Raw genomic sequence first — 23637 nt, 5'->3', positions numbered from 1 at the left:
GCGAGAGAGAGAGAGAGAGAAAGAGCAAGCGAGATTCTGTTACTGCAGACACCACATTGCCCTCTATTGGACTAATGAGCAAACATACATTTTCCAAGGAGATGAAACAAACCATCAACACGCTGAAACATTCCTGTCCCTTTGTTTCTCCCTTTATCATTTTTCATTGATAATCGGGTAATAGCACTTGCAGGTAAGTTCAAAAAAACATCTGAGTGTGAAATTATTTAAACTACAGTGGAAAGATTCCTCAAAATTTCTAACTAGACAGGATGGGACAGCGATCCTTTGCCCTCCTTTACCAAACAGGGAGGGCAATTTGAAAATAATTTAATTGAAATTTCAAAAATTACTTTTTTTATTTTAAAAAATGGGATCAGCTGAAGATGCATATCTTGTACTGTCTCTCGGTCCACAAAGGGATAATGACAGATCTCAAAAGCTCTCAGGCATAAGAGTATCTCTGCTGAAGCAAAGGATGGACGTCCTATTAGAGCAACATGAAAAACGAATGCCTCTAGCTACCTACCTTGAACTGATTTACCCATCTGTGAATATCAGAAGTGTGTCTAACTGGAGGTGTGGCAGTGAACCCGTCCGTAAGAATCAATCACACAGAGGCCGTTTACATTCAATGTTTTATTTCCCTCATTTTATTTCAGATTTCCTTTAAATAACATGAACGTGAGCGCACAGCTTCATTGCGGCTGGTCTTTGCCATTTGTTTCCAATGCTAACACAGCAAGTGCTGGAGGAGAGGGCAGGGAGGTCTCTGGCAGTGACAGGCTTCAGGCCGTGTGAATCGGTCGCACTGAGCTTCCTCAGACCAGAGCACCAATGGGAGAGAGCCATGCCTGATCAGCAGCGGAGCCTTTTAACAAACTCAGCAGCAGCATTCCGTGTCATACCACATGGAGGGGAACGACCAGGGGGATAGAATGGGGGAGAGAGAGACACCATTTTGCGGATTCCGCAAACGTAGGAAATGTTGGGGTTTTAAGTACATTTAGGATACAGGACAGCCAGAATAAGTGGGTGGGTGGCATATTTAGGGGGTCGGGGGGTACGGTCCAGTCCAGTTAATGTAGGACATTACTTACGGGTCAAGTCCAGGCAATGTGGGACTTTTAAGGGTACAGCCTGCTAAACTGCCATATTTTGCGGTGCAGTCTACTCAGTGATGCAAGATGTTTAGGGATGCAGTTGAGTTATCTAGGTGGTAGAGTCTGCAAATCTGGCATGTCACTGGCCAGTGAAGCAGAAGGTTCAGTGGCCCAGTCCAGTAACATCAGAACGTGCAACGTTGTATATTTAGTGACAGACACACAGCCAGGGCCTGGATGGTAGAATTCCGAGCAGATTAAACCTTACAAAACTGACATCTGGGAATTCATTTTTAATTCATTTACCTACTGTGTGCATGTCTAGGGAACAGGTTTTCTATGTTCATTTTATCCACATCAAAATGCAAAGATCAAGCTTGTCCATAACACACTGGACAGCAGCAATGCCTTTGGTGGGAGATTTCTGAACCAATCACGTTTGTATGTTGTTCAATGTGCAGAACTTGGCATGGGCATTAAAAAAGATGGTGTCGTCTAATAACAAACCAAGATGGGAATGAGTTTGATGCAGAGGTTTGTAAAGTTCATGCACTAGTATATATTTATGCATATACAAGTTTCCCATAAATAGATTTTGATTGCTCTGAATATTATCCCCCACATGCATAGGTATATAATTTGCCAAATCCTTTAGCATTTCAGATATACCATGACTACCAGACACAGAAAACCACACAAAAGCAGCCAGGCCTCATCAACCAGGGTCCTCCTTCCACCAGGGGGAGACAAACACACTTTTGGACAGATGACAAGTTTCCAAGGGCATTAAAAGCATCAAGCAAAATCTTAAAAACTCTGTACAGTAATCAGTCCATGGAGAATAAAAATTCTAGTAACAAAATATACATTTCACTTTCCATTTCCTTATATCATACATATTGTCTGAAAGATAACACAGAACATAGAAAAGACTCAATGTCACCTCGCCCCCCCATTTTCTAAGTACGCAGTACGCATGAAACAACACAGACTGCCATCACGAGTAACACACACACACACACACAAACATTCACACACGCACACAGACACTCACACAAACATACAGCACAGACACTCACACCCACCCACATACACGCACACAGACACTCAAACTTACACTCTACACGAGCAGCTAGTGGGGATCTGGAGAAAATGCATAAACCAAACTGGGATTGATATCTCATTCACAGAACTGAATAGATGCACAGGAAGACATACACATGCATGCATGAACCCACAAGGAGCAGAAAAGATGATAAATACCACTGTAGGCTGGGAGAGCACCTGTTCTATTAATTTATTATTATTATTATTATTATTATTATTATTATTATTATTATTATTAATAATCATAATAATCATAATGTTGTTATTATTATGCAGAAGGCATTGTAAAACAATCTTTATAAAAATACCATTTTTAATTCTGTTAAATTGAAAATGATCACTTAGGGCAGTTCATTGAATATGTTTCAGAAGGCAGGCGCAGTGACGCTGCACATAAGCTGCTCCCTTCAGCAGGGCTGATCTCAGATCAGTGTGAGTCACAGGCGAGTCCTCGCCAGGAGGAGCAGCTAGCAGGAAATGAGCAGGGTTTATGCCTCCTCCATCCCGGCTGGCCTTCATCACCTTCAAATGGGAGGTGCTCACTGACTCCCATCAGAGCAAGAGAGATCAGGGATAGGAGCAACACGGAGATCATAACACGTGCGCTTGCACGCACGCACACACACGCATGCAAGCACCTGCATACACACACAGAAAGACAGACAGACAAACACATGCACGTGCACGCACGCGCACACACACACACACACACACACACACACACACAAACATAGGCACACATGCGTGCACACACTGGCACAGACATACGTGAACACACGCACGCACACACCTCACATACAGCCAAGCACACTGCCCTCAATGTGAGCACCACATCACCATAGCACCACATGTACGTTAAAGACAAACATCAGATCTGACCCACACAGTCAAAAAGGTAGTGTCACTAATATTAACAACAATAATAATGATGATGATAATGATTGTAATACAGATGAACCAAATTAATATCCCCTTGTTTGGTATCACAAACCCCTAGTATAATCTAAAAAAACACTTTCCATTAATGATACTGTGGAAAGTCATCACAGAAAACAACTCAATATCACCTTTGGGACCATTACCACAGCTACATAGCTGAGGCGACCTGTACAGCCTAGTAAATAATATTAAATTCACATTTCTTAAAATTATCTTTCACTTTTCAATGTGCCCAGCTCTAGTAGTTCATCTTGTCCTCTGCACACTGGGAGAGGGTAATATTTCATTTCTAAAATGAGAAACACATTCTCCAAACAAGCTGTCCAGCAACTGTTCTTCAGCCATTTCCTCCCCTCTTTTGGTAATGTATGAAATAATTCGCCAGCTAGCTGACCTAGCTACTGCAGAGACATGTCTAAAGTTAGTAGATATAGTTTGTTAGCTTTTCAGAGTCTGCATTTCTGGATTGGTACAAGGGTAAACTAGACAATTGGTAAACTAACATTGCTTTTGCAAGTACTGCTCCCCCCATAAAGGAATATGTCACAAGTTTAAGACTCAGTATTTAGATTATCAAGGTTACGTGTGCACTTCTTACATTGGTAGTGGGTTTTACCGGAGAACTTAGCAACAAACTAGTAAGCCAGAGAAAATCTGAAAAAGATCAGATGATACTGTTCAATAAGTGCAGCGTGTTACAGTAAAAGATGTAGAAAATACAGTATTCGCAAATCACTTTATTTATTTAAGTGATAAAACCACAATAGAATATTAGAACTGCACACTTCTTTCATTTAACTTTTTCTTCTGTGATACCAAAGGGGAAAACAGTTAACTCATTTATTATTATTAATAATAATAATAATAATAACAATAATAATAATAATAATAATATACCCAACCCACTTTTAATACTCCCCATTTTTTGCTGCACGGCAGTAGGGATAGGAAGCAGGTAATTACATTGTATTTACAGTTAGACTGACAGTAGTGCTATGAGAGGGTCTGTCCAGCAGAGGGCGCCCTCTATGTCTGAGCCTCAGGGAGGGACAGGCCGGGCTCGGGGGGAGTTGGGGGCGGGACCAGGCTCTTGGTACCACGGCAGAGCAGCCCCCGCGTCGCATCCCCGTTCAGGTTCTTGTAGGGGTGGTGGGGGTTCCTGCGGGGGGGTCCCCGTAGACACACTGACGGGAAGCTCAGCCCCGCCAGGCAGCAGCCGGGACAGGAAATGACCTCGTCCTGCTCCAGGGCGGCGCTGCTGGAGTTGGGCAGCGGGAAGGGAGCGGGGGACCCGGGAGGGGCATGGTACCCGTTGCCCCCCCAGGCTAGGGGACGGCTGACCACCACCGTGCTGTTGTTGTTGTCCAGGTGGGGCAGCGGCGGGAGGGAGGGCGGGCCGTTGGAGTTGGGCGGACCCCAGCCATTGGGCAGGGTGGAGGTAGAGGCAAGGCGGGGTTTTGATGGAGCTGAGATGGCACCATCTAGTGTGTCGGGGGAGCAGGTGCAGTCCATGGGCTCGACTAGACACACGCTCTCCCTCTCCACCTCCTCTTCCTCCTCCTCCAGCCGCTCCAAGGACACCATCTCCAGGTCCAGGGGAAGCCCCGAGTCATCGCCTGGTAGATCCAGGGCCTCCGTTGACTCCTTATGCACCTCCTCCTGCGCCTCCCCCCTCTCCTCATACTCCTCCTCCACGCTATCGGAGTCCATGTCCGCCAAGGTGCCCATGGGCCCCTGGGTCTCGTCGCCCCTGAGGGCCACCGAAAGTATGGGGATGCGGCTCAGTTCAGGGGTGCAGGGCAGGGACTGGCAGCGGCGGTGCACCCCCCGGGGGGGCTCGCTCTTCGAGGGGGAGGCGCAGGGGTCGTGGGGCTGGGGAAGGGTAAAGGTCAGGGAGATGACCGACTTGCTGGGCGTATCAAAGAGCTTGATCTTGCCGCCGTTCAGATCGTCCCGCAGGGAGAAGGGGTTCACCCGGGCAGGGGTCCCCAGCAGGGGCGGCGTGGAAGGGGGCAGCATGTCCGACTTGCTCCGGGACAGGCGCTGGTCTCCAGGGAGGCACAGGGACCTCCTTCGGTGAGGGCTGTCGCCAAGGGCAACAGGCTCTGCAAAAAGACAGGTGAGTGAGATGACGAGTGAGGAGACTGTTACTGGATAACTGAAGAAACACACACACAGGCGCACACACATGCACATGCATCCACACACAGACACAGGCACAGACAGACAGACACACACATGCACACAAAACGCACTTGCACACACGGCACTCGCGCACATACATGCGTACACACACACACAGAACAGTTATTGGACACAATGCACCAAAGACTGGATTCTCTGTAGGCTAGAAAATCAGGAGCACAGCTGAGTCCTATCAGGATGTGTCCAGCTCCTGACCCCTAAGCTGAGCTCTACACAGAGTGTGTTCTGGCCTGACACCCTGCACCAGTGAGATGTGTGCTAATCTGAGTGGCTCCCTAACGGGTGATGACTGAGATCCTTTCCTCAGGCTCTGTCGCTCACCTGTACCTGATTCGCCCTGAGTGACAAGTTCCTTCTTCTCCTCCCTCTCTCGCTCCCTCTCTTTCTTCTCCAGTTCTATCACGATCTCCGCGAAAGATGGCCGCTGCTCTGCACACATCTGAATGAGAGGAGAGAGCGATGGAGTGAGAGAGCGATAAGGTTTGTGTGTGTGAGTGTGTGCACGTGTACGTGTGTGCGTATGTGAACATATGCGATGACTGCGCGCATGTGTGAGCGCCTATGTGTATACATATGTGTGCGTTGTGAGCATGTGTTGTGTGCGTGCATGCGTGTGTGCGTGCGCCTGGGACGCGGGTGTGTTGCGGTGTGTGTGGCGTGTTGTGTGCGGTGTGTGTGTGTGCGCTGCGCGTGTGGTGGTGTGTGTGCGTGTTGGGGTGTGTTGCGTGTGTGTGTGTGTGTGTGCATGCGTGTGTGTGTGTGTGCGTGTGGTGTGGTGTGTGTGTGTGTGTGCTGCACGTTGGTGTGTGTGTTGTGTGTGTGGTGTGTGTGCGCGTGTGCTGCGCGCGGGGTGTGTGGGTACTCCTATCTTGAGGTGAACAAGGATTGTGCGCTTCTCACATTGCAGCACGTGACAGCCAGGGCCAGGAAAGATGGGGGGCAGTCGCCAATCATGTGCTGGAACGCCTGCACGTCTAAACCGAAGTCCTGCAGTGGGAGAAAACACACACAGTACCGGGGTTACAGTCACACACCCACACAGTCAACCCTTCATCATCCAGCCTGAATGGACAGGCCAAAATAACAGCTAATCTCTTCTGAGATTAGGTCCACTGAAACACATCTCCAAAAACATTTATTTCAGAAAATGTATTACTTTTTTTTAAACAATGAAGCCATTTTACGTGAATGGACTGACCCTCGTAAAACCAGCTCTTTCTCTTTTTTCAGGTACCTGGGTAAGAACTGTGTGGTAGCACCAGAATATTATTTGTAGTCAGATGATGCATCTAGGCTAGTATTCTGTTATCAACTTGATCAAAACTAACAGCATGTCTGAACAAACATCAGTATCACATACAGAAGTCTGTACGACTAGGATTCAGAAACACTGTTGTAGGATCCTGACTCTAGTGTTTGGATTCAAGTTGATTTCAGCAATTCAGAGGCTCCCAATGTATCCCTCCCAATGATACTAAGACACCTCCTCATCTATGAGATCCAGCGCAGTCCCAGAGGCTGACCGCTAGCACTAACTAGCCGCCACTGTCTTTTCACCTGGTTTGGCTGTAAGTAATGCAACACACGCAGAGGAGTGTGCCATTTCAGCTGTTTGCCAGCAAAGGTCACTAGAGAGCAACGAGAGGGAGAGAAAGCCACAGTCAGCAATCCCTCTTGTGGGAATGCAGCCAACTTCTTTACAGCATACCCCCATCACTAGCCAAAAAATTACCCAGCAAGATCTGAACCTACACAAAGGGTGGTCACTCTGCACCGAATGTAAGTGCCATTGGGGAAGTTTCCCAAATACCAGGAAGGGTGTATAGTCCAGAGTGGGGCTGATCCTATGGCCATTTCCTACACCTTTGTGTGTATATAATCTAAATGCACAGCACAAAATGCTGACTACATTCAGCACTTCTAGTCGGTTCTTCAGTCAACACAATCGGACTGCAGTTCCTGTTCTGACACACGCCGCACTGCAAAGCAGAACAAAATGAAAGACGGCGCTCTCGCTTCAGAGAAAGGCAGAGGAAGAGAGAAGCAAACCGCTGGGCTTCCTGTCCCTGTCAACTGCTGCATCATGCAGAGGAAGCAGTACTCTGCTTCGAATGGAAATCAGTCAGATTTTCCCCCCAGATCTCACAAGAGAGCCAATTAGCAGTACCTAGCATGAAAGTGTTCTGATCAAACGCGTATGTGACAATAAACACATTTCGTGGAAAAACCATTTCATATGAAAGCGGCCTGCTCTAGACATTGCTTGCTTTCTCTTTAATATACATGAAGCAGGTTTGGCATTTGTTACAGAGCTCCTCCACCTCTGGTTGAAAAACGAAAGATCTCAGGATGCATTACCACCAGTAACCAGAGCAGGTGCTGTTGTGCTTCCCTGCAGGACACACAGGGGGCTGCAGCTGCAAACGCGCTCATTGGCGCATGGCGTGTGCATGGAAACGAGAGCTGCATCCGACAGCCATCTCAGACTGCTGCAGTCTGTTATCAGATGTAAAAGGAACAGGGAGAGTTCTACGCTCTATGCAGAATCAGACAGGTTAAAAAAGATCTGCAGGGAAAGATGGACACACGCATGCACGTACATACAGGCAAACAGGCAGGCGCACACACACACACACACACATACACACACAAACACACGCATGCACACGCACACGCACGCATGCACACGCACACACATATACAAACACATACACACACATACACACGCACGCATGTACATACAGACAAACTTGCAGGCACACACACACTCAAACACATGCACATGCAAACACGCACACGCGCACACACACACACAGGCTGTCTCAGTGCATGTGGGATGAAAAGCAGGGTGAGTCTGACCTCATAAACTATTCCCACAGGTATGCGCAGTGCGTTTGCGTTCTCACATTCTGCTTGATATCAGTGATGGCACAGCCAAACTGCTTTACAGCCCAGATAAGGCTCCCGGAAAAATTTCACTTAATGGAGAGATCAGAAGACTTTTACTCCGCTCTCGTGAGAGGAGAGAAAGCCGCGGACAGCCAGATCCGCACTCCGAATTGTAAATTATGCACTTATAAACTGGTCCGTGCCCAGACGGAATAATTTACTCAGCAATAAAACGGAAGAGCAACCACGTTTCGCCCGCGAGCACCATCAACCTGCGAGAGAAAAGAGCTTCAGTTTTACACGGATTACAAGCCCACTCCCAACGTTTCAGAGTATCGAACGGGGGCATATTAACATATCATTTACATGGCATGAGCCAGAAAACCTTTCACAGCAATCAGCGAAAAGGTCCCCGTGCTTTAAAATACGAGCATCGGCAACCATCAGTAAACACGGGGCGGTCAGGGACTGGGGGCCCCTGGGTGATCACATTACATTCCTGCGGCAGATGAACCGCTGGTCGCTCCCCTTCCTTCCGCGCTCCGGGTTTATGACCGCCGTATATCACCGCTACCGCCCTTCCCCACCGCCCGCCGTCCCCTCGGTCCAACCAGCGATCCAAACCGGTCATTTTCCCCCAATCAGAGCGGGAGGAGGATTATGACTCTACAAACCCACACCAAAGCAGAACAGAATTGCGTGGGGGGGGGGGGGGGGGGGTTCTGGAATACTGGCGTCTGATCATGCGGAACACGGAATCATACAAACACATGGACACGAGAGCTAGGGGAACACTTGAAGGTTCTGGTTCCACTGGGAGGTCCTAGCAGTTAAAGTAACCGACATCTCCTCGGGTCAGGCAACATACAAGTGCGTTCGGTCACCGAACGCAGGATAAGCACCCTTCCAGCTCACGCTAGCGCCGGGCTTAAGGAACAGCAGCGGATCCGGCTCAGACATTTCAATTTATAATCGGCAAACACGATCCATTGTGAAATCAGTTCAATCGCAGATGACGTTTTATGAGCTGAACACACTGCCACCGCATGATAAGCGACACGGTGCCGGCGAAGACAAAGAACGCGCGTTACAACGACCGGAGGCACAGCCCAGCTGTGTGTACCTTACGTCCCTCTAAAGAGGCCCCCCCGAGGGCGGTCTGACAATGCGCGACAGCCGCCATTATGGCCTGACGGATCAGCTCTCGCCTCACGCCGCTGCCAATGTCTGCCACGGAATCGCATGGTCAGATAACTAAGGGCTCACTTCACTGTACAGCTTGAGAACCAATGTAAACCCATTGCAGGATTTGCCTCTCTTTAATTTACATTTTAGGTATTTAGCTGGTGTCCCTTTCCAGAGAAACGTACAACTAGTTAACTAAAAAGGCCTAGATTTTTAAATTGGCAACATTCCAAGTAGCGATTAATGAGTGTAATGGTGGGGCAGTAGCGTCATGGCGATAGGAAATCCTTCATCACTGGAATTATTATATGGAAGGGAAGGCAGAGAGTTTGTGAGAGGAGAGGCAGAGAGAAGAATTGAGGACGGGAGGAGCGATGACCAGGTCAATTACGAAAGGCTACGGTTTTAATACATTGTTGATTCATGGCATCTGTCATCTTGAAGTCAAATTAAATGTTCTCAGACGGGCTCAGACTGGTGGCATCCACTTCAGGTGGAATCCAATGCAGGTGGAAGATCTGCCCTTGAGAGCACAGGTGTTTAAAGGACACTCTGTCACATCACACTTTTACTCGTGGGGACACCAATGTGCAGGAGCTCTGACGGCTTCTATGACATCACAGCTTCTTTCCGATGTCATAGAAGTGTCCCAAAATGGACGCTGTGCTCACCTGGCTCTTGATATCACCATAAGACACATTAAGCTCAGCATCACAACAGGGCACTCACATAACCATGGCTCATTCAAAACTGTAATGCAATGCATTGATAATGTCCCCATAAGGTAAGCTTGATACTGATCATTAATGAGCTCCAGAGCAGTGCCAACGTTAAGAGGTCACTGCACTTTTTTGGTGAGATAACCATCATCAAAGAGTGAAAATGTCTATATGATGTGTAACTAGATAGCATAGATCCATAAGATAGTTGAAGATGTCATGAAGGTCATTTTTGTTAATTATTACACAAAGGAAGACATTTCAGCAATAAGACTGGCAGAGATAAACGGAACTGCTCAGTCTATCCATATAGGGTTTACAAATGTTCTTAACAAATGTGAACGTGATGTAGCAACTAGCTAGTTATAATAAATTGCTACCTCACAATGTGCAGTACATTTTAGTTTGTTCTTGAGAGCTCTTTGCACGACTCTGAATTCTAGCACACCTCAGACTTTTCAGTTATATTTTGCTGAACACTGCAAGCAAGATAAATGTCTTAATTTTTTTCTCTAAATGACCAGTGACACCCTGGACTCATCTGGTCTCATACATTTCATTTTGCTCCTGATCTAAAACACAGGTATGTAAGGAGCTCACAGGATTACCTAAAATCAAACAATGCAATCCTCCCTTAAATGGATCCCACTTAAGCCATTTATGCAGAATAGTGTGCACCTTAACTAGACCTGCAACAAAACCCCAGTTTAAGACAAGAGCCAGTCAAAGCAGACAACACCACCACCGATCAGAGCAACGCCGCATAAATAATTCATTGCAAGCGGTAAGCTAGGAAGCTTATAACATAAAATTATTCACTTAGCACATTGGGCTGCAGTTTGCGCATTGAGGGCAGAGTACACACTATACAGCTACTTCATAATGTCTCAGCTGTGCTGGACATTGTAATCTGCTTGATAAAGCACAATCTTTGCTTGATCAGCAGTTCATAACTGACAATCACACCTCCATACCACAGGCTCCTTATATGCATATAAAAATCAAGCTTGAGAACTAGAAAGGTGGAATTTTTACAATTCATCGTAGTCTTACCGCGGCTAGTCAATGTGACGCAACAGAGTAAACAGGCCTGTTATTATTATCCCCGAATGAGGAAATTCCTTGCATAGCTCGTACGAGACGTGGAAAAAGCACATCGCATTCACAAAAAAGGTTAAGTGTACAGAACCTGAAAGTCAGATGCTTGTCTAGCTCCTTTTCAAAAGCTAAAAGCTGAGCCAAATGAAGACCCCCCCCCCCCCACCAGCTTATCTTTACGTTCACATTAAGCCCGCATTAAATCAGACAAACCTACATGTAGAGCCTCATCACAGCTCCATTAAAATGCAAACAATTATAGTGAAAGAAACAGCAGCACAAAGTTCATACTGCATTACCCATTGGGATTAAACTGCAAAAGCGTATCCAGCCGTGAGTGCATTTTTGACCTAATAATACAGTGTTGTTTTACCTGATCAGTTCATCTCAGCAACTAATAGGAAACTAGGGAATTCCTAGTCAACAGACACAGTTTGGCCAACGAGACACGGCGTCAACACAGACAGTGCCAGCTGCCCAAATAAACTGTGCTCACGTAAACACTGCATGCAATATTTAACAAATACAGTCACTGCGCCCATCGCGTATTTTTAGATTTGACTAACGCAGAAAGAAATAGCTCCTTACTTAAAGTGAGGAGCTGCATTTTACTGACAGTAGAGGGTGAAGCTAAGGGACAGTCACTAATGTGCCAATCAAGAGAATTTGTGGAAAACAATGTGAAATAAGACTTTTGTGTGTATGCGCGCGTGTGGGATTGCAGTATGTGGAGGTGTATGCGCATGTGTACGGTGTGTGTGCACATATGTGCAGTGTGAGGGTGTGTGCGAGTGTGTAGTGCATGTACTATGTGTGCGTGTGCGCAATGTACTGGTCTGTGTGCAGTGTGTGTACAGTGTGTGCATTTGTGTAGTGTGTGGATGTAGTCAGTGAGTGTGCAGTGTACCTCGGTGCGGGGCAGGAAGTCTGGGTCAGCCTGTATCCGGGCGATGATCTCGCACAGGATGATCCCGTAGGCGAAGACGTCCACCTGGAAGGCAGGTGCAGCTCATCACACACACTGAGAGACACACCCACACGGGCTAAAGGACCCTGTGCTCCCCACTCAACAGCTGACAAACACGGTACAGTTTAGCACCAATCCAGGCCACACTGAATACAGCGCTGAACTTCACTGACTGTGTGACAGAATTGACTCAGCGATGCATCATAGGTGTGTCTGCCCTGGTGATGCAAAATGCATCACTGGCTCAAATTTGTCCAGGATGGGAGATACCTAGAAGAATGCTGATTTTTAAATGCCACATTTCTTTTGACCACATTAGCAGAGGACAGACCAATTTACCATAAGTCAGTTTGAGTGTGAAGTTCTAAATGCCAACCTTTCATATTCATGAGTTCTCATGAGTCCTCCTCTTCCAGACTATATCCCATCAAGACTCTGCCTCTACCTGTTTTTTCTTTTTTTGACATTTTTTATATTGCTGGTACCCAGCCATCATTTCCCTTGATTTCCCCCCTGTGGTGTTCTCCCTGATCCACAGACCTGTGTATAAACCCAAACTATTTCTGCCACTGCACCATACCTTCTCATTGTAAACTTCTCCTCTCAACACTTCTGGGGCCATCCAGTAGGGGGAGCCCACGACAGCCAGGGGTTGTTTGTCCGTTCCCTCACTGTGGTTTATAAAAGAAAACAGACAAAAGAAAAACATTTCACCATGTCTGTATGGCTCGCTCACCACGACAAGTACAGGCACAACAGTACTGAAGACATCAACACATTACACAATCTGTCATCACAACTTATTCATCAGTGTGACTGCACGGCACATCGGCACTGAATAAGCAGGTATATCATCACTGCTGGGGTACGTACACTCACCCTGGTTATCGGCCCACTAATAACAATCCATGACACGCACAATGCCATGAGTCCTGACAAAGGGAGATGCTCCATCAAACCCTACCGGCAGCCAATCAATTATAAGAACATCAACAGCGGCAGCAATCAAATTTCATTACTTGGGTAATTGTATCCGGGCGTGTGTTTACTGCCGTTGACACCGATGCAATTTCGCAGAGGCAAGCTAATAGCCTGTTTTGCATGTAGAACTAGCCACACATGAGGCTCGGTGGGAGATGGCTTCTTCCACTATATGCAGACGGGGGGGTCGTTTCGTCCACTTACAGTACAAGAAGCAATGTTGTTGCTTAAACGGACCAAAGAGCAGGAGAGGAAGAAGGAAGAGATAAAGGAGAGAGGAGAGGTATGGAAGGCGGTCAGACTGAATTATGGCTCCTGCAGTAAACACCATTTGGGGAAGTGAATGAAAAGTGGTCACTGAGCCAGGCACTGTGGAATAGTTTGTCCTTATATGGAGAGTTTTCATAACACACCCCCCCCCCCTCGACCTTCTCCTCCCCAATCCTCCCTGTCCCAAAAAATACAGTAGAGCACACAGCACCCATGAAAGTTCAGCAGGCACACGTGCCCCCCCCCCCCCAGACACGTACTGCGTAGGCAGCAGACTCCACACACCTGCATCACACAGAAGCAAACACGAGCCTTCCGGCGCTCACACACAACACAACACACACGCGCTGACACACACACATACACAAAGATGTGTACACAAGCGGTCATCGCAGAAATGTACACACGGGAGCAAAGGATGGTGAACCTCACAGCACACGGGAGGGGGGGGGGGGTTTGAGGGATGTGGGAGAGACTAACCAGAGAGACTCAGTCCCAAATAAAAAGGTCGAGGTCAAAGTGACTTCACATACAGATGCAGCCTCACCACCTCAATGTGTAAAAGAGGAGAAGCTGTCCATTACAAATCAACACCGGCCTTGTGTCAGGAACCGTGTGACAGACCCTCAGGCCATCAAACGAAATGCCCGAGGGGTCGGGGGGTGGGGACATGTACCTCCTGTGCCACTTTAATATTACATGTACCTACATCCAGCACTTATGTTGCACTTTGCATCATTATCTTGATGTTGTAGCTTGTCATGCCTCCTAGTTTGACTTAGCATAGGTTGGGCCAGAGAGTAATGTTTACTGAGTGAGCTGGACTTAATGTGTTCACGGCTATGAATAACTGTTACAAAACGAGTATTGTACCTTATCGGACCTGCGTTTTATAGTTGTTCCAAAGACCTTCGGTATGCACTTATTGTACGTCACTTTGGATAAAAGAGTCTGCCAAATAAATGTAATGTAAATGTAATGGATAGGGGGTGGGGGCGGGAGGGGTATAATGGTAGATAGCAGTTACATCATGGATTTTCCACTGGACTATGCCAATGGGAAGCTGTTTAGCACTGGCCACAACAATGAAGGCTAAAAAGAGCTCGGTGACTGAGTAATGGGAGCTGGAATTAAAAACTGACATTGCGTCACTAAAAAAAGCTGAATTATTATTGGTCTTTATTGAACAATCGTTCTTATGTTTTTTCACCCCCCTTCCTCATTCTCTTCAGTCATTTTCTGAAGTCAGGTAGACTGGAACAGTTTTTTGTAACAGCATTCTTCAGACGGCCCAGATGAGGGATTTAACTGAGGTTGGGAGGTTGTGACTCAGCTGTTTTCGGCCCCAGAGCCGTTTTTAAACAGGGCCTGATCCTCTCTTTCCTGCAGCCTGCTGCTGCAGATTGGACAACACTACTTAAAAAAAGATAAAATAAAATAAACCGACAAAAAAATAAAAACCTGGGTCAAACAGTACAGGATTACTATTATGTCATTTTCACATGGATGTCCCTAGCCAGAGGATAACAGGTTTTTACAGTTACTATGTACAAAAACACCCAACACTGTATAATTGGACACCTTCTGATAAACTTTATTTGGGTGAAGAGCACAACACAGTCTTCTATTAGGCTTTGACACCCAAACCATACTGGTACCCCTTTTGCCACACAGTTGCCCCACACTGGGGCAGTAGCCCCCACTCTTTCACCCCCTCCTTACAGGAGAGGTTCGGAGCCACACACAACAACTTATAACAGCTTCAAATGAATAAGCAAAATCCACAGGATTTTCACATTACAGTCTCCTCAAACTGCAGGCATTTCTCAGTTGAGCACTGTACATCTAATTCAATCCTGACTGGCTCTGGCAGGTCACATGACACACAGTGAGCGCAGTCAGAGGCAGCCGCTGACATCACAGAGAGCACATTGACCTGTGGCGCCACAGCACCGGTGAGAAGAGGGAAGGAACGGCAGGGCAAAGGCGCCAAACGCGCGGATATCGCTGACAGGTATTTGCTTACCTGTAGTCTGGAATTTTCTCCGCCAGGCCAAAGTCCCCCACCACCGCACTGAAGAGCCCGTTCTCACAGCGGATCAGGCAGTTCTGAAAACGAAGGGGGGCGGGGCTGTGAAAAACTGAGCTGGGTCCTTTGCCGTAGCATTCAGCGTTACAAAGGCGTGGGCCTGTGCATGCATACGCACACATTCTGTCAAACGCACCACGTACTTGACAGTCAATCAGTTCAGATATCCTGCTGGGCTATTGATCATCTGTGTCAGCATTATATTTAAAGAGACAGTCACCTCTTTAAAACCTCCAAAATGCTGCAGATACACTGACGGGGCAGAGATACATTATGGGTTGTGTATGTGCGCAAGTTAAACGTAGCATGCAGTACCTTAGAGGTGAGGTCCCGGTGGAAGATGCCCTTGCTGTGCAGGTACTGGAGTCCCTGGGCTATATCCAGAGACAGGCCCATCCTCACCGCCCATGACAGGTACATGTCGCTGTCCAGCAGCTGCTCCAGGTTCCCCCAATTAATGAACTGTAACCACGGCAACAACGCACGCCAGTCATTCATTTAGAACCCCAGAACAGTAAGCCGCAAATGCCCAGCTGGGGGACGGGCAGCAACCTACACCAGCCGTCACCATGGAAACTACAGTGCCTGGAAGGACAACACTTGGGATCAACTGGGAGGGCACAGACATAAAAAAAATCTGGACACAAGTCACACATCAGACGCCAGACATACACACACACACACACACACATAGGGATACACATATGCACACACGCACGCACTGACGTACACACGTGCACACGCACACTCTTAGCACTGCTGATCTGTGGTCAGAGCATTGTGCATGAGATATCGGCATGATGCAGTGCTGAGCTATGATTAGAGATCAGCAGAGCCACAGAAAAAAGGAAGTAAATGAGCAGCATGGAAGTCAGACATGTGCTCATCTTACTCTACACACTCAACCCTGAACTGTGGAGCAGCAACACATCAGTGTCTCAATGTAACCCCTCACTGACCAAAATCAAGCTGGGTGTTATCCAAATGACAGCGTTCTCATTAATGGATCTGAGACTCATACCCATGCTCTATGTATGCTTGCTCTGTGTGTGTGTTTGTGTGTGGCTGTGTGTGTACAAGTGTGTGTCTGTTTTGGACAGCAGATGAGAGAGTATCTCACCTCTGTCAATGCGTGGAGCTGTCCCTCATGTACACACACCCCAACAAACCTGAGAGGGGGGGTGGGGGGGGGAGAAAGGGAGGAGAAGAGGAGGATAAGAGAAGGGGAGATACTGTAAAATCAGCATGTTGACAAGTTCCCTCTTGCACCTCAGATGGGGAAATAACAGAAGTACGTTCTGTCACAGCTTGTGTTATTAAAGCAGCACATGCTGCACCTTGGGGTGAAGCACTCGTCGGAAAATAAAATTACCAGCAATTTCACACAAACATGTCTATAAAAAGGTACTCTTATACACGTTCACTTAAAGACACCGCAAGGCAGCATGAAGTAAATCTGTCTGTAAAAGCTTTTTATTTTTAAGTCTGTAGAATTTCATGTCTGGAATTCACCAGTAGGAAGCACATGAACTGTCGTGCCTCGTCGAAGCAATGAAGTATGTCTGGACACCTTTTCAGTAAAAACTTTGTGCAAAGAATGTGATACACTGCACTACAACTTACCAGACCCACGCATTTACATGAAAATATATGGACAAAATTTAGCTCTGAACATGAACAATACTCATTTGCTACATTTGCTACTCAAAGAATATTGTAAAGCGGGTTGTCATTAAGATAAGCCAAAAAATAGTAGCAAAGTACAGCAATTTATTGATGATCCCTAAGACCCATAGTGTGAGAATTAGCCCTGAACAACTGAGCCAAGCTACTACAAAGAATGGCTCCTTGTGAAGATACTTGAAACCATGGAAAGGACGCATGGTGCATAAAAGGCTTTCCTATTGATAGCCTGCTCATCAAACTCAGAAAAAACTGGGCGTGAAAGATTGGTTTCAACTGAGCAAAGAACAAGTCCACATTTAATTTCAGAAGTCAATTATACAGATAATGCAGGGTTATAATACAAACAACTTACACTGGAAAAAAAAAAAGATCTAACAAAGACAGTTGCATGTGCCCTATGTAGTGCAGTAGAAAATTTATAAAGCGTTTACAAAACAGAAAAAGAAACATGAAAGATAACATGACAAGCACATGACAGGACATTATGCCGATGTGTCAATATTTTTTTTTTCCCCCCAGTTCCTCAGTTTCCTTTCTCTCTCTTTTCAACCAGCCAGTGCTCTCACTTCAACCCCTAAAGACCAGGGGCCGAAAGCAGCTGGGATTTTGGGTATTTTCCAAGGGACCATGCTCACATTCTGCCACAAGGACTTAGAGCGGATAATATTCTGTTTCTCAAGAGCCAAGATTAGGAGCGGTGTTTACTTTTCATTGGTTGAGTGCCCAGCGCACAGAAAACAAATGCGTTTTAAAAAAAGCCTCTGGTGAGTTGGCTACATTCACAGCGATAAGGTAAACACGGAAATCTCTGACCCTTCATAGCTCTTAAATACATTTTTTATAAGGGTGGAAAACACCATTTCAAAATAGCCCATCTACATAAATGAGGGGGAAAAATATATAAGTCTGACAATTTGAAGGCTGTAATAGCCATGTTTTTTTGGGGGGGCAGGCGAACTGACCTGAGTATGTTGGGGTGGGACAGTCTGTTCATGAGCTGCACTTCTCTGAGCATGTTGGCCCTGTTGCTGGCCATTGTGTTCATCTTCAGGGCCATCACCTGGCCTGTGATCCTGTGCTGAACCTGTAGGGGGAGATAGAGAGCAGGCTCTTCAGTCAACGCTAAACCCAAATCAAAGGGATTCGACACCGGCAGTAAAACAAAGCAAGATGGCCCATTAAAAAGCACAGACCTAGGGTGACAGATGACGTTTGGAGGTGATTTGCAAAAATGCAAGGCCTCACCAAGGCATGCACCAGGCCAAACCTGGTCTGTGGTAGAACACACCCCACCCTCTGCCATTCTGTTTCACACCTCCCGCCATTCTGTTTCATAACTGCATCAGTTTCATTAATGTGCTCACTGTCTGCTATCAAGACAGCAGGCCTCAGATGTCCTTCCATCCATATCTATATGATTGTCTTGAATTAACGTGTTATCGGCCAGGTTGGCACCATTACTATAATGCAATCACACACACACACACACACACACACACACACAATCAACTGAATGGTTTAAAATATGCAATATGCTGAAAAATATAATTTTATTGTCAAATTGTTTCCAGAAACTGTACCCTGTGGTAAAATCTCTGGAGCAGGATGTCTGATTTTTAAGTAGATTCCACATCCTGACATAATCTAGCAGCAGACACACGTATTATTATTATTATTATCGAGACTTCTCTATGCCAGGGTGAATATGAAGTTTGAAAACATGCCAAGACCCATAAACATACAGTGGATGCCTTTCACTGTGGTTAACATTGACATCTTTGAAAAACCTGAGGCATCTGCGTTTATTGAAGTGATTGGGCACACCTGGTATGAAAAAACCGACACTTTGAATTCCCTATGCAGTTTACAGGTTGAACAAAACATTCAGATACAGAAGAAAGTGAGCTATCCGAGGACGAAAATATATTTAGGTTTGATTTATTGCAAATTTCTGCCCTAATCTGTTGAAGCAAGCAGGCCTCCCTGACCTGAAGCTACGCAGCTGGTGCCAGTGAATTGCGTGTGCATGCGCTACATTAGCAACAGTAGCTCATTTAGCATTAATAGTTTATCTGTGATAAATCATGATTGCAAAACTTGGTTATGAATTTACACAAAAAAACAGGATAATTTTTTCCCCTTAAAAGGACAGCAGACTGCCCTTTTTTCATATTCAGCTTTATTCAGACAGGAAACAGAGAAAGGATCACAGCTCAGGAGGTGCCATGGTGGGGATCGAACCTCTGCCCACAGGGGGGGGGGGATTGTGTACAGTTTGAGAGTCTTGCCTGGATCACCCTTTTTAAGAAGATTTCTGACAGGCAAAGATTCACCAGCCATACACAGCCTACTCCAGAACACTCATATCCACATGTCCCAGAACATTCACACTCACATATATTCCATTCCAGAACACACAGATGTGTTCTAGAGCACTCGCACCTTCGTATTCCAAATTATAACTACATCTAGCATCTCACTCCACAGTATTGCTCACACAAAGGATTGGATATGCTGTCAGATACAGATCAGCCACCACCGCTCCTCTGAAATCAATGCGGCAGGCTGAGCCGGAACTCCTCGCTGCGTCAGCCCCCTCCCATCGCCATGGAGATCCGCGGCGGCCTAATCGCCGGGCGGAAATGCAGGTCAGAACCGCTCACATGACGGACCGCAGCACGGCTGTGTCAGGAGGCCATTTGACAGAGAGCGTAATCTCCCTCGCACGCCATCCTCTGACTTGACAGGTCACATTTCCATGTCTCCCAGCCAGACATCTCACAGACGCATGCGCGACAACCCACCCCAGCAACCCCTAATGCAACACACAAGAGACCATACGCAGGAAAGGCACCAAATGCACGACAACTGAAAATCCACTGGCCTTGCTTTTCCCTCTTAAAGAGCTGCATTTTTTCCAGTCTGCTCACATCTTCACACCACAAGCTGCGTACGCTGGTAAAGAGCACACACGTACACACATAAACACAGACAGGGGGTGTGTCTTCTGGAGGAAGCAGTACGTGCAGAGAAGGGATGCAGCCATTCACAAAACTCATAGCTCGATTCGGTTCGGTTGGTTTCATTTATGTTATTAGAAAAGTTATCAAAATGTAATAAAATCATTGTCAAAAGCTTGAGAAGAACAAACAGATTTTAACAGGTTTTCAAAAGTGACAAAAGTGTCAAATATAAAATAATACCCACACAATAAGGCTGTCAACGTTAAATTTTGGAAAGCAATGCCTGCACAGACGTTGTTTCATCCACCACATTTTCCCCATCACTTCCACAGATAACACTGAATTCTTAATGCTCCCAAACAGCAGACTTAAACAATATCAGAGGATCCTCTAGCTGTGGTATTTCTCACAACTTATTTCCCAAGCTGACTGACTAGTGATTCATCTGCAAGCTGCACTCACCGCATCAAATATAAATGGCCATTATAACCATTAGATGAAAGATTTTTTAAGGAAAGCGAGTTAATGTTGTTTTCAGAAACATAGCTAGAAAAATGAGGATTTTTGAAGCAAGTGAACTGAACTGAATACAAACCAAACCTTGTGAATCAAACTTTGGGTTGTGAACCAAATGGTTCGGTTTTTCCCATAAACCATTGGAACCCTAATGCAGACTGTACACACTGACCACTTACAGGCTGTATTAGCAGTGTATGTCCATCGTGTGTGTGTGTGTTTGTGTGTGTGTGTGTGTGTGTGTGTGTGTCTGTGCCTGTGTGTGCTTCAGTAGATTAAATGCATGTATGGATTACTCAGTTTAGCCTACATGTTTGATTATGAGTGTGTGTCCACTCTAGACTGTGAATCATGTCCAGCATATTCATTGTGAGTACAACACACTGGGCCTCATTTATCAAATATGAGCCAAACGAATTTGATTGTAAATCTTTCACAAATGCATTCACACAAACAATGAGGGATTTATCAAAGTTTGTTTGTAGGATCTGAACTGATTTCATAAGTGTTCGAAACTGTTCATATTGTGTACGTAAAAGAGAAAAAACATGGTTGTACAGCATGTTTTGTGTGCTTTTATTATTCCATTCATTCGTCTTTTATTTTGATTAAAAAAAGGGTAGCAAAATTATTTGAATAAATTCTAGGTCAATTGAATATTATAACTGTTCAAGTTATTATATAAATCATCACAGCTGGTTTCAACATTAAAACAGGTGATGCTTCATTAGCGTAGCCCTGCTTAATCCAATGCTTAATTGCAATTGAATATTAAAAAAAAAAAAATTTACACGTAAACAAAGTTTGCTATAAATATGCCACAAAAGTCATTCACTGCTATGACAGACCTTGCTTTTATTAGTAGTGAGGTCAGCCATAGCAATGACGGCCTAAGCTATGACGTCTGTGCCCTATTTATTTATTTATTGTTGATGTGTTTTTTTTGTAATGTGTATTCAATTTCAATAAAGCATTTCAATTGAATATTTTCTTCTTTTTTGACTTTTTTCTTTGCCTCCAGTTTCATGCCATTTTCATTTTACCTATTAACAACACTTAAGACACAGAGCTTACAACAACAGTTGTCTTGCCAGGCCCTGACACTCCACCGATTACACTATCTAATAAAACATGTTTTTGGTTTGCACTTCCATTAATGGCACTTCAATATCCGCTTCTGCTAAATTTACACACGGTTTTATGAAAAGTATGTGCACAAGGGTGTGTGTGCGTGCGTGTGTGCGCATGCGTGCGCATGTGAGTTTCTGTAGTTATGTGCATGCATGTCTGTACAATCATACACATGTGATAGTGCATTGTGTCCAGTATGTCTCAGTGCACTGGAGATTAATGGCCTTCCCCCACTGCTCCAGCCAAGGCCACTAATAGGCTTTCTGGATTTCCCATCATTCCTCTGAGCTGCTTTCTAGCTGAAATCCAGGACACCGTCACACTGACAGCACAGACGGACCAGATGATCCACCGGCCATCCAACATCTCCACAACAGAGCCCCTCACTGAGGTCTCCCTGGTATCTGTCTCCATCTGTATCACACAGACACACACACACAATATCCTGTCTTCACAGTCATGTACTAAATTCCTAATGGAGATCTTTCACCTGCTCTCGTGTGTGTGTGTACAGGCACGTTCACACAAGTGTATATGTGTGTTTACATGCATGTGCATGTGTGTGTGGGTATACACCAGCGAGTGCCCATTGGGTCAGAACAGGGCCCCCCAGCCCTGTTCCTGGAGAATCAAGCTACTGTAGGTTTTCATTTCAATGCTGATTTGGCATACCTGATTCAACTAATAATCAGCTAAACAAAATTTCTAGCTGTAGAATGAGGTATGCTTTCTTTGGGTCGGAGTGAAAACCTATAGGATGAATAGATCTCCAGGACGGTCCCCCTTCTTGATCTTTACCTTAGCCAGAGGACGGAACATGTTGAGTAGAAAATGTCTGTGTGTGTGCGTGCGTGTCTGTGCGTGTGTATGTGTGTGTGTGTGTGTGTGCGCATCAGTGTGACAGAGATAGAGACACAGCAGAGAGAGAGAGAGAGATCTCAGTGAGTGGCTAGTCTGCCAAATACTCACCCACATGCAGAACAGAAATATAACAACAAGCACCCAGTAAACCACACAAATATAAATACATATCCATATACACCCACCTCACCACACCTCTTAGGAAACATCACACGCCCAGTAATCCATGAGGTGCTAGTCTCCATCAAAGGACAAAGACTAACACACTGCCAATTAGCCCCAGTGCAGGAACATTTATGGCCCAGAAATCAACCAAATCTGTACCCATGGCCACACACCCACTGGCAGTTACCGCCCACAGGCAGAACCCAGGACGGTCCTGCCCTGGCATCAGAACTACACCCTAAAACTGCCCAGGAACCAGCAACTGAGCCTGTTACTGCCATCCAATCAGAACTTGGGCCGGTTATTGAACTAGAACCACACCCTGGGCCCATTTTTGTATTGGAACCAGTACCTGAGCCAGTTACTGTTATTCAAACAAAACCAGAGCCAGATATAACTCAAGCATTAGTACCTGGGCCTGGAACTGTAAGGGAACCAGTATCTGGACCTGCTAATGCCTTACCACCATTCCTGCCATCTCTGCAATGAAGACAAAACACAAGCCCAGACTTGACTAGCAGCAGTATCACTTACATTTGCGCAGTCTACTTCACTTCCTGCAAAGATCGCTCAAGACTGTGCCCGTTCAACTGATAGTAATGGTGTTCACACTTTTCCTTGGAAAGCTGCAGGGCATGTGGGTTTGCCTTGTCAGTCAGCACTTAATTGTGCAATAAAAGAAGCTGATTACATGATTAACTCACAGTAACCACAATACTGTTTTTTGAGTTGGTTTTTTTAAATGTGGAAAAAATAACCAAGC

The 23637-nt window shown here is 45.8% G+C and overlaps 1 protein-coding gene across 2 annotated transcripts in view; it reads right to left on the bottom strand.

Annotated features, from left to right (window-relative positions):
* Positions 1 to 624: 624 nt before the first annotated feature.
* Positions 625 to 23637, bottom strand: part of tesk1b (testis associated actin remodelling kinase 1b) — a 35021-nt gene continuing 12008 nt past the window's right edge. The window contains exons 3-11 of one of the 2 annotated variants that reach the window (XM_064343737.1): positions 18201 to 18322; positions 16673 to 16721; positions 15868 to 16014; positions 15490 to 15572; positions 12793 to 12883; positions 12153 to 12236; positions 6255 to 6341; positions 5676 to 5793; positions 625 to 5254 (exon numbers count right to left, since the gene is read on the bottom strand). In XM_064343737.1, the coding sequence (XP_064199807.1) occupies positions 4176 to 5254; positions 5676 to 5793; positions 6255 to 6341; positions 12153 to 12236; positions 12793 to 12883; positions 15490 to 15572; positions 15868 to 16014; positions 16673 to 16721; positions 18201 to 18322 (1860 nt within the window). In that variant the 3' untranslated portion in view covers positions 625 to 4175. The remainder of the gene's footprint in view (positions 5255 to 5675; positions 5794 to 6254; positions 6342 to 12152; positions 12237 to 12792; positions 12884 to 15489; positions 15573 to 15867; positions 16015 to 16672; positions 16722 to 18200; positions 18323 to 23637) is intronic. The other variant, XM_064343738.1, reaches the window with a different exon arrangement.

This window comes from Anguilla rostrata, chromosome 7 (genome assembly GCF_018555375.3).
Source record: "Anguilla rostrata isolate EN2019 chromosome 7, ASM1855537v3, whole genome shotgun sequence".
NCBI classification, from domain to species: domain Eukaryota; kingdom Metazoa; phylum Chordata; class Actinopteri; order Anguilliformes; family Anguillidae; genus Anguilla; species Anguilla rostrata.
This window is presented reverse-complemented; position numbering and strand designations above follow the sequence as displayed.